This window comes from Dama dama, chromosome 19 (assembly GCF_033118175.1).
Source record: "Dama dama isolate Ldn47 chromosome 19, ASM3311817v1, whole genome shotgun sequence".
Taxonomy (NCBI): domain Eukaryota; kingdom Metazoa; phylum Chordata; class Mammalia; order Artiodactyla; family Cervidae; genus Dama; species Dama dama.
In genome coordinates, this window is record NC_083699.1 from 44,977,095 (window position 1) to 44,989,477 (window position 12,383).

At 39.1% G+C, this 12,383-nt stretch overlaps 1 protein-coding gene across 1 annotated transcript in view; it reads right to left on the reverse strand.

Annotated features, from left to right (window-relative positions):
- Window positions 1-12,383, reverse strand: part of ATP13A4 (ATPase 13A4) — a 122,062-nt gene that overhangs the window by 66,255 nt on the left and 43,424 nt on the right. The window contains exon 3 of the mRNA XM_061168025.1: window positions 9,842-10,015. Coding sequence (XP_061024008.1) covers window positions 9,842-10,015 — 174 coding nt within the window. The remainder of the gene's footprint in view (window positions 1-9,841; window positions 10,016-12,383) is intronic.

Consider the following 12,383-nt stretch of genomic DNA (forward strand, 5'->3'; position numbering starts at 1 on the left):
TCACTATACCAACTCCAAAAGATTGCCACTGTCCCCACCTTGTGCTCCCAATTACCTTCTACCTTACATTCTCTTAATTCTTCTAGACTATCTTGAAGATAGGTGCCATATTTTACTGTCACTTACATTCCACCCACATGGGGAATTTTGATTCACTCAATGAGAGTCTGATGAATGGATGGGAAAAGTATGGAAAGTATGAGCTGAACATGCCCAAGGGTAATTGTCAAGATGTTAGCATAGGCAGTGCTGAGGAAGGTATCTTTGTGCATGACCCTAACTGAAGCTGCTTCAATTTCAGTTCACTGATGACTCCATCACAGCATAAAACTAGAGGCAGCAGCACTGGTCTGAGTAACAGCTACCATAATGGTCCCTCAGAGACTGATTGATTATAGCAATGGTTATTATCTGAATGGGTAAATGACACATGTAAATTCCACTTGGATGTCTGGTAAACCCCAGGAGCTAGGAAGAATGGCCAGGAGAGTGAAGCCTGGGAAGCAATTTGAGGCCTAGGAATGTAGGTCAGAACCAGAGATTGTCTCCATCACAACACTTCAACCATGAAGAGTGAGCTGACTGCAAAAGGCAGTGAGAAGCATTAGTAATCATTGCAGCTAAGTCTCTTACAATGATTCTCCTCAGGCAAAACCCACCTCCATGCCTTGGTTCTTACCATTTCCTCAGCTTGGAGTGTGTATCTTTAAGTCTTCCTGGGGCCGGATCCTAACCATCCTTCAGGGTCTGACTCAGGGTTCATGCATGGGAACATCCCTAATTTCTCTGACCTTTCCTCTAAATCATCAGGGTACTTGAGATTCTCACCACATACTACCTCACTGCATCATTCTTTGTCCCCTCACCTTATCACTTCCTCAGACTGTGGGTAGAGATCATGTCTGATGGATGTCTGTGCTCCAGCCTGGCTTAGCACAGATTCTGAGAGAGACAACTGAAGACAGAGGGAGGAGGGAGATGATCAGGGAAGGCGAAGCAGAGGAAGGAGGGAGGACAGAAGAGGGGAGAGGAAGGGAAGAAAGGAGAGGAAAGACAAGGAAAGAAGAGAAAAGGAGAGGAAAATTTAAAGAGACAGGAGGGGAGGAAGGAAAAGCCTTAGTAGAAATTTGAAAGTTAATGAGTTAATATTAAAAACCAGTAAAGTTGGCTATACTTCATTTTTTAAAGATTACTAAATCAAATCACAACTGTATGGCGTTACCTTCAGAGCCTAAGAATGACTGAAGGTGGCTACATTTCCAGTACTAAGCCACTGAACTGGGACATGTTCTAGATACTGTGGAATATGCCACAAACTCCCTAGAACACAACTTGACACAGCTCAGCATCATCCAGCTTTGCCTTTGACCACATGAAAGAGTCAAGTGCTCTGTTATGAGAAAAACTTTGTGTTTCCAATAAAAGTAATACAACAGTTAATATTTATTGAGCACTTATTGGGTTTTAGGCACATATAACACCACATGCGTATGCTTTCATATAACACTCAAAATCCCTAGGAGGTAGTTACTGTTCATTACCATCCCCATTCTACAGGGAGGAAGCTAAGTCACAGCTGGTAACCATTAGAGCAGGAATTTGACACCCTCATCCCCCAGGCCTTCTAGATCCTGTCTTAGCCTCTGCTCTAGTCTATATTTTGTTTAAAAGTACAATTTGATTGAACTGCCATTTTATACCCAGCCTGAGCTAAGATTGCTAAAGGACAAAGTATCAAATGAAGTATCAATGAAAAACCTGGTAAGAAAGTATATAATTTTTAGCTAAATAGGAATACAAATTACAAAAATGGCATCAGGATCAGAGACCTCAGGCCACCAAAAGGGGACAATTAGGAAGATAAGGTCCTCTTGGTCCTCTTAAATGAAGCAAAATGATATTAACTACTAATTTTCAAATGATTACTTGGTAGTTTATAAACAATTGTTGCTCCAGTTGTCCTATTTTAGGTTCACAAATCTCCAAAGTCAATATTAAAATCTCCATTTTGCACATGAGAAAATTCTCCATCAACAAGGCTAAAAATTGTCCAAGCTAGTCTGGTATGGGGAGCAAGAGGGAACAGAGACCTGAGACCAGGTCTTCTCATGCTAAATCTTGGCTCCTTCCTCTTTATTTCAACAAGTCATCCAACAGTGTTTGTGATTCGTGTATAAAAATCACCTTGATTTCTAGACTGTGTATCAAATAGCATCCAGTTGCCCAGAATCTCTAATCTCCTAGCAACAGAGAATCTGACTCCCAAAATCAAGCTGTCACCCTCTGGTTCTTTGTGACAGCAAACAGACCTCTAGACTGTAATCCCTAAAAGGGAAAAGGCAAATTGGAACACTGGAACTCCCAAGCTCTCACGGACCAGTATTAATCCAATGTACTGACTGCATATCTTAGTCTAGGCAAGTATTAAAGGCTGAAATTCTTCTTATTACAGTCTAAAGTATCACTAAATTGAGGTGCTTGGATATAGTTGTCTCTAAGCTCATCCCTTTCCAGTCATCCCCTTTTACTCCTGGGGCCTTTTAACTCAAATTCTCTATAACGCAAAGTAGAACTCTAGATGCTAAATAAAGATGCCACAGTGACTTTTCCCTTGTTTACTACTCTGTTAAAGACTGTAAAATCATGCATATTTTTAATGACTATAAATGAAAAGTAACCTTCAAAAATTGCATAATTTTTAAAATGATAATTAAAAAAAAAAAAAGAAATACACCCAACTTTTTAAGGAGAAAATAAGACAAAGAAAAGGAAGGAAAGCATGTCACTGTGGAATGGTCACCCTGGGTGAGCTCATCAACTTCTCTCCGTTTTCAGCTTGGTGTCGTCTAGTGTGGAATGGAAAGGTAATGAGTTCGAATCTCAGCTCCAAAACAAACTGAAAAATCATCACCACCCTCTGAACTTAATTTTCATTATCCAGGAAGTGGGGGTGATAATACACATTTCATGGATGTTTTCAGAATTAAAGGCATAATGTATGTGACCCAGGCTGAGTCTGGCCTATAGCTGATGTGACAAATGTTGGTTGGGTGCAGTGCTGTACCTCATTTCCATAGTATGTTGTTCCTGAGATTTTCTATAACTAGGAACTTACTTTCCCTTAAAAACAATTTAGAATCTCTAAGAGTCTATTTCTCCTATCTGGAAAAAGAAATATATTTACCTAGAAATGGCTATTTCCTCTTCAGTCTGTTTCCCAGCTCTTCCAAGCACTTACTGAGCTATAAAATACTTAAATACACTGGAAGACCTACCACTTTAAATAATTGCATTGTAATGCATATAATCCAAATTGTTTGCCTGGCAAATCTAGATGTTTTAACACTCAGGCACCATCTTTACCTCCTCTTCACCAAGAGAATCAATCAGACCAGTCCAGTCCTTGAACTCTAAAAGAAGATTTAAAATAACTTGAGTGGATTTCAAAGAATGGAATGTACACAGAAGACTTAGGTTTGACCTGGACAGAAAGATAGAGAAGGCAAACCTGGACAATTTTTATCTCCTGTGGGCTTGCACTTTCTGAACCTGGTAATACCAGACTAACTTTTATATTGAATGAAGTAAGTGACCTTGCTTATCTCTTTCCAACCTTTTGCTGTAAGCACCTCATCTCTTGGAATTTAAGAACAGAGCAATGGTCACTTAAGTTCAGGCTTATCCTCTGGTGTAGAAGTTCACTTCACAAAATGCAGTACCTCTAAGATGGCCTTTAAAAAAAAAAAATGTTACCCATTGCAAAATTCCAAAGAGGTAGTAGGAAATCAGTATTTTAATTTGGGGTTGTATATATTACCTTGGATCTGAGTAAGGTAACTGCAAGATTCCAGTGTGCTCCGTGGTCTCCTCAGTAGCCGTAAGGAGACCTAGGGCCATTGTCCTGACATGGCAGTAAGTCCTCTGTATTGGAACCTCCTGTCTTGGTAGGAGGCAGGCTGTCCTTTATTACCAGTTACTGTCCTCTAGGATCTTTCTCCCTATCTTCTCTATTTGTTCCAGTGGCCTTTAAGATTTCACTTTCTGTTTTGTTTGGTTTGTTAGCTTCTATTCTCAGGATTTTGTTTCTCTTTTTTCTTTTTCTGGTAAGTAATTTCTCTTGAAATATGGGAGGTTCACTCTCTAAGGGCAGTCTCCTTCTGGAATCTGCTGGTCTTCCATATAAGAACTATGGACCTGAGTTCTGCAAGTATTTGTCTTGCTGGACTACAATCACTTGGGATGATTTATAATAAAATTGGCCAACATGGGGCTTCTTTGAAATTCCTAAATTAGTTTCCATATGCAGGGCTTCCTGGTGACACAGATGGTAAAGAATCCATCTGCGATGCAGGATACCTGGGTTAGATCACTGGGTAGGGAAGATACTCTGGAGAAGGAAATGGTTACCCCCTCCAGTATTCTTGCCTGGAGAATTCCATGGATAGAGGACCCTGGTGGACTACAGTCCTTGGGGTCACAAAGAGCCCGACACGACTGAGCGACTAACGCTTTCATTTTCACCCATGTAGTCAATTAGAAAAATGTAAGGCAAGAATGGAAGCGTATCTCAACAGGCATTTTTGAGGACTCAGGAAACACAATAATTAATCCATTTCCCTCAGAGAAACTACTCACAATTCTGTCAAAGGATTTCAGAACTGGAAAGTCCTCTGAGGCTTCTGAGAGCTCTGTTTCTCTGACTCTCACTCTCACTCTGCTCCTCTCTGCTTCTCTGATTATCCACCACAATGTTTTCCTTGCTATCTGTATCTCTCTGAACTTTCTTTTTATAGCACTGTTGACTGATTATTACAACAATAATTGTAAGGGCCTAATGAAAATGTCTATGACCACTGTGGTCATTTTGAATTAACGGCACTAATTCTGACCCTTAGGGAACAAAAATCCCCAGAGGAGCTGTGTGTCTCTCCCCGTTTCTTCGAGACGTGAATGTTCTACCTCATCTTCTCAGGGAACTCCTGTCTAGACCATCTCCAATTCATAATACTGAAAAAAATGGAAAAGAGGCCTTTTAACTCAAACTGCTAAAAGGACTCTCTGGCCCAAACAGCCTCCTTAAAATTGCTTGTCAAGGGCAAATGCAAATCTTGTAAGTCTTCCCCACACATAATAAAAGACTTCAGCCATCTGAGCAAGCAGATATAATTTGTTCCACCTATTATTTATAAACTAGTGAGTTTTTTTATTGTACCTGATTCATGACTAAAGTTTTAAAATTCAAGCTATGAGATCTCTAAACTTTCTCAAATCATATACCTTCTGCATGATCAGCTCTCTTTCTCCTCTGTGGGACATGGCTCTCTGGGAATGAGTCTCCCCAGTGCCAAGGGGGCTAATACTAATGTAAAATAACCAAGTGGTTGATCATCAATGCTTTCTAAAGAAACATCTCTATCAGAAGGGAGAAATGTGGAGAACTGTGAAAGGAAAACCAAAATGGAGCCAGTATTGCTAAGAGAGCACTCTTAAATGGAGCCAGGAGACTATTAAGGAAGTGTGACTTACGCCCCTTTCACCCTGGATGAAATCTGACTTTTTGATCTGATGAAGTCATCCACAACACCTGCCACAAATTCAAAATACTTATCAGACCCTTACCCTAATATAACTTACATCAGTCTATTTATCAGACCTCTACTCAGAAACAACTGTGATTTCTTAAGGACAGACATGTTCTGACTTGTGTCAGAGTCTATCACAATTGTCCCCAGGCAACAGTGGTGACTTTTTATTCTTATTAGCCCCTCACTCTTTCTTTGCCAGAACACTCTTTCAGGGTACCCAAATCTGTCTCCAGAATTGCAATTCTTGAGACTTCAAATAGGCTGTATCCATGTTTATATGCAAAAAAAAAAAAAAAAAAAAAACCACAGAAGTCCTTAACAACTCACCATAAATTTTGTTTTCACTGCGTACAGCTCTGGAACCCTGAGCCTTTCTTTTAACTTCTCTATGTCTCCATTTTTAAAATAAGGAAAAAATAATCTCTACCAGTAAGGACCAAATAAGACAACATATATGCAAACGCTTTGCAAATCATAAGTCACAATATTAATAGCCCTATCTTATAAAAGATAGTAGGCTTAAGACTATTTGCCTTAACAGAAAATCATCTCAGAGAGGCCAGCTTATGAAATTTCAGGCATTTCTGGCTAAATTCTTAACCAAAAAGTAGTTTAAAGTGGGGGATGGGGAAACAGAATTCAGAGAAAGGAATGAGTACCTAAAAGAAGCATAATACTATGTCCTCTTACTTTCTCAATCATGGTATTTCACTTTACTCTTGTGATAAAGTTTTGGTAGAATCTGTGAAACCATTTGTTGTGGGCTCAACTCATTTATTTAATTTAATTAAATAGTTATTGAGCACCTGCTGTGGCCATGAGCTAGGTGCTACACACAATGAAAAGCCACGGCCACTGTCTCCAAAAACCTTCTAGTCTAATGGAGAAAAAGTTATAAAAAGAACTATAACATAGTAGGGGAAGCTCTGGGCTTAGAGATTAGGAACTCAGGTTCAATTTCTTTATCCATGTGACCCCTTTTACCTGGACCATTCCCCATGTGCTCCTCCCCATCATCCACCATCACCTTTTAATGTTTATCATCCTCTGATGCTCAGAAAAGTCTTTCCTGGTTTTCTTGACTTGGTCAATTCCTTACCTATAGTCCTATGATAACCATGAAACTTTCATAAGTATTGTGTTAGCCAGTAAGTTCATTCAAGTTTTTCCATAAGATGTAACAGAAAAATTCCAATGAACTTTTTGGCCAACCCAGTAAGATTTGTAGCTGTTGGGTTTTTGCATTTATTTGTATAGTGATCCGATGAACTCTGTGAAGTCAAGAACCCTGATTTTACTGTAATACTTCCTGCCTCCTGCCCTGCCCATGAGCTAGCACTATGGTTGACATACAACCTGTGCTCATCAAATTTATAAAGCGAGGAGGAAAAGAAAGAGACAAAAAGGAAGGGAGAGGGAAATCCTGACTGACATTTACCAGGTGGCAAAGTTATTGTCCTCTCTGTATCCTCATCTCTAAGATAAAAATGATAATGCCATTTCCCCCAGCTATTGTGAGAATTAAATAATATAATCAAGGAGATGCTCTTTTGTAAAATGTAAAGCGAATAGCATTTTAATAGAAGGCAGACTGCAGAAAGCATTATAGCAATGAGACTTGAAAATACAGAGCTAAAAGAGAATGAAGGAAAGGTGGTTAATTTCTCCCAGACTTAGGACAGAGAATGGATCAACAAAGATTGAAGAAACAAGGTGATTTATGGTCCAGGAATGAGGTTTAATAAGTAGAGATAGAACACCTACTCTCTATATTTACTGTATAGAGAATGTCTGGATGAGTGCATGCAAGTGTAAATGAGTTGAGTCCTCTCCAGAACGGCACTCAGTAAGAAGAGGGATTGCTATCTGTTTTGTTCATAGCTGTATTCCCAGCGTCTGTAACAATGCCTGGTAGATGATTGGTGCTTGCTCAACAAATAATGGATGAACAAATAAGTGAAAGAATGAATGAAGGAAATAGGGAATATCAGAAGAAATGTATGAGTAAAATCATGGACAAATTATCTGGTTACCTTAAAAAATGTTGCTGATGTGGGGAGCCTGGGTTTGGAGAGAGAAGGCTGGAGAGGAAGAGGGAGGGGAGGAAATAAGGGATCCAGGAAACATGATCACACATGCTGGTGGCTAATGAGCTTCCGGGTGGTCAGGTGTCATTTGCATGGCTTATTTGTGGGATTTTGAAGTTTTCAAATTAAAGCCCCTACCTTTGACATCTTTAGGTGAAACTGAAGGCAAAATGTTCCCTATGAAAACATAGACGTGAAATGCCTAGAGTCAGGCCTAATAGCCAATCATCACAAAGTTTTCTGCACATCATCTTCGGCAACATGTGACATACAATGACAATGAAAGGAAAAAAATGTAGTTGTGATTATAATAAAGATAAAAACTACAGAAATCATCAGGAGCATCTGAATTCAAAACACCAATGAATGTAAATCATGTTATTTGCATAGAAATGTGGCATGATACAAATATTGGTTAAAATTCAGGAGTAGATGAATAATGAATAAAATGCCACTTTTAAAATTATAAAATAGAAATGTAATTACTCTTATCATTTGGAAAAAATCTCACTCTTCGAGGCGCTTAATAAGAGGAGGGGAACAGAAAATAAACTAGGTGCTAAAGACTTCCAGCCGGTATATCACATTACTATTTTTTTTTTCAGTTAAAAAATGACTACCTAATCAGTATCCAGGATAATGATCTGTAATCTTACCAGTGAGAGACTGATGATAAATACCAAGTACTGATTTTTTAATAACACAAAAAATAGATATACAACACAGTTTCAGGTAGGAGTCATCTAGGTTTCCTTACTGGGAAATCTTTACTGTTCAGCTTTTATAATATAATTCAAATAATACCTTTCTTAAGGTGTCATTTTAATGCAAATAACCCAACAGCAGACTTTTAAACTTTTGGCTCCCAAAGCTTATTTTTATCTAAGACTCACATAGTAGAAGTGTTTGAAATAATTGAGTTCTTCTCTAATTACATAAAGACTAATTTAGCACCTCATTTATTTGGAGAGCCTCTGGCATAGCAAATCCATTTAAAATGACTCACAAGAGCAGGTAATTAAAAATTACGGTTGAAATCAAGATGAAAAAGGCAAGATTGAAGGTGGTTTCAATGGCTCTGATTAGTTGAAGAGGACAGTGAAATGAGAGAAAGGCTTTCAAAGAGTTAGGGGTGGAGTAGTGGAAGGCAGTTTCCTGAGACACCAATGCCTTTTTGGATTTTCCACTGTATGTTCAGTTGCAAAGCCAACATGCAACTAGGAGACATAACCTGATTGAGTGTAGATGAGTGTTGGGGATTCCTAGCTAAAGGGTACTTTCCCCATGTGTCCTGTCCTACAAGGAAATGTCTATGGCCAGTAAGGGAAGGACATAGCACCCAGATGAGCAAGGCCATTAGGTGTAGGTGCATCTAGGCTACAGCAAGCCCTTTTGTTCAGTAAGCCTGTAAAGTTGATGACTAAAAAAACACATACACACAGAGATTGATTCATAGAGCTTTTCAGGTCGACTATATCCTTCTACATCTCTGTATAATCATTCTACTAATTTTTTAGTGTTTGATATTGAAACTCTAACTAAAAATCTAAATTTATCTACTTTAAAAAAATTGTAATATATAGTGGAAGTATATTCTGTATATTTTGTACTATAACTTTATTCTGTATTTTCCAAGTCTCCTGTAAATGTGTTATCATATTTTCATAATTTAAAAAGTAAAAGAGAAAGAGGAAACAAAAATGTACACACAGACACACAAAATGATCTTAGACAATGATCAAAGATCATTTACAATTTGTACATGAGAGTGATCAAACCATTTACATTTTGTTAATGGCTTTTACAAATGTAATCTCACTTCATCCTCACACCAATCCAAGAGAGAACATGTGCTTTTACTAGTTCTATTTTACTAATAGAGAGACTAAGTTCCCAAAAGGTTAAGTAACAAACATAAGGTGTCACTCCCTACTTTGACATTCACTACAATCATAATTTTAGAAGGAATACCCTATGAATTAGATCTTCTTAAGGAAATCACATCACATACAAATTATTAAATTTTTGGTAAATAACTGTAAGGCTAAGATGGATCTGGAGGCTGGACCTCTAGCCGCTGCCTGCCTTGTGCTCACCTCCCTAAAGCCATCCCATATCAAGATGTTCAGGAGAAAGGGCTGCCAGGTAGAGAACCAGGGACACACTTACCGTTGTCCTCAGCAACACAACATCTGCCTCTTGCAAGGAGCATGGGATGCAATTTGCCCACACGTGCCAAGCAGGTTTCCAGTAAAACACCAAGGAAAGGATCCCAAAGGAGAAGATGGATCCAGCAAGGCAGAGGGTTTTCCGGCAACTCTGAGTCCGGTAGCCAAATATCTCCTGAGGCAGAACCAAAATGAATACAAATATTGGTTAAGCACAATAAACAACAAATGAACAAATTGGAATTTTGCTGACGAAACTGGTGTGGGGACGTGCAGAGTATGAAGAAGCTGAAGAAGTTGAAGGAAGAACAGAAGAACAGAGTGAGGGGTTGAGAAAGTGGAGAAAGATCCCTGACAAAAATTCTTCATAAGCTGTGATTTCAGACTTCCAAGAAGTTGTATTCCAACTGGAGAAATTCGATTTCTGCAATTTCAGCACCTGGCTACCCTGAGCCAAACACTTTACTACATGATACATCACCTTGCTCAAGTCTCCCAAGCATCCTCTGAATAGGATAATATGACCCTCACTTCATAAATGATGAGGCTGAGCTCAGAAAGGCTGTTGTAATGATTTGTCCAAGGTCACAGAGCTAGCAAGTTCTGCTGTCAAGATTCAAACCCAGATTCATCAGCTTTCAAGTCTTGAACTTGATCCACAACCTTTACAGATGGGACCACGAGCCACGTGTGAGAAGGACTGGGTGACGGAAACAATGGAAGATTCCCCTAGCTGGGACCAGCAGCTTTGTGGGAAGAGCAGGGAAGGGGGCGGCGTGGTGGGACCAGGCGTCCTGGAACCAGGCCTTGAGTTTGGAGTCAGGATTTGGTGAAACTGTTTGACTATGAACAACTAAATCTCAGCTTGCCTTTGGGGATTTGGGGTAAAGACAATTAGGCCTTTCTACCCTCCTGTCTTGTTTAGTAGCAAAAAGAATTCTATATTAAGGGGGAAAAAACCATAGAGACTATTTGATTTATTTCAATTTTTGCTTACTGAGCAGCTGCTATGTGCCATGAGGGGAATAGAAGATCATAGAGAATGCAAAGATTAACAAGGTCTGACCTCTAATAAATTTATAATCTGGACAAACTTTTTCCTTCCAAGGAAAGCCTGGGACAGAACAGAAAACCACCCCTGAAATTTATGGTCTCTATCCCACAGCTATATCCCACAAAGTCATAGATATACTGCACATTAAGTGTAATAACTAAGGTTGAGAGGAAGGAGCATGTCTGATTTAAAAGCACATTCTCTGAATCAAGATACTTGGGGTTCAAAACCTAGTCTTTGGTTTACTGGGTGTGAGGTTGAACAAGTAAGTTAACCTTTTAATTTCTTGCCTTGTCATCCATAAAATGAGGGTGGTGACCACACCCACTTCCCAGGGTTGCTGTGAAGTTTAAATGAGTTAGTATGTACAAGTGCTAACATAAGTAATTACTGCTGCTGCTACTGCTACATTACCATTTTCTGGAACATAGACCCAAAATTCGATTGGAAATTCGACATAGCTTACTGGCATTTAGATCTAAGAATTCTTAGTATCAACTGTTCTACTTTTGTTAGAATTGCCTGGTAGGAAAAAAGGGGATCTGGAACATGCAACTTTAAATCCTCCAACTTTCCTGTCTCACTTGATAAAGATGTATTAGCAGGAAAGTTCCTGTGATACTTGGCTGAAAGCTGCTTGCAGGTGTAATTACTGGGTTCCTTTCTCTTATTAGCAGCACACACAGGTGCCGATAGCTTCCTTAGGTAGTGTTCACATCTGGCACATCTTTGATAAACTGTTCACCTCATGGCAGAAATACAAGCTCTTGACTGACTTTGCAAAGTAGAATGTCTATCCTGACATGAATACTCTTCTGTCCCACACTCCAGTTGTCGCTCCCCAGATTCCAAACCTGGGATGTTTCTGTACCCTCACCACACTGGAAGCAATGCTTTGTTGGTTTTATACCAAGCAGGGTACCAATTTTAAACTCCAGACCTGTCCTGAGTCCATCCCACCATCTTTTTCCATGTGCTTTTATTACACTCTTACACTGTGGAACAAATCAACTCTACCCACCCTTCCCACCCAGTCATTTTTTCACCTTTTTAAAAATATTACATTTAAGTGCTTCTTTATCTTGCCATTCAATTAAGCCTCTAGTTAATTATGCTGAAGTTATGCCAGTTCTGTCCCTAACATAAGCACAAATCTCCCTATCACTGTGCGTTCTTTTACAGGCTATTCAATGAGAGCTTTCTGTAGTTTCCCAAGTGTATTTATGTTCATTATCAAAGTAACACAAGAGTGATGACCTTCAATTTCCAGCTAAGAAAACTAGAGTTTTAAGTGAGTATAGTAATAATTTTTATTAGCAACTAATGATTTGGAAACAATAATGGTAGCTAACATTGATGGAGCACTGAAAAACCTTTCACCATGCACTTTACACACACTTTGATCTCACTGAAAAAGATCTAAATAAATTTTCCAATGCACAGTGTTCATAAATGACTCCGAACTGAGCCTCAGGTCCAGATCTAGGCA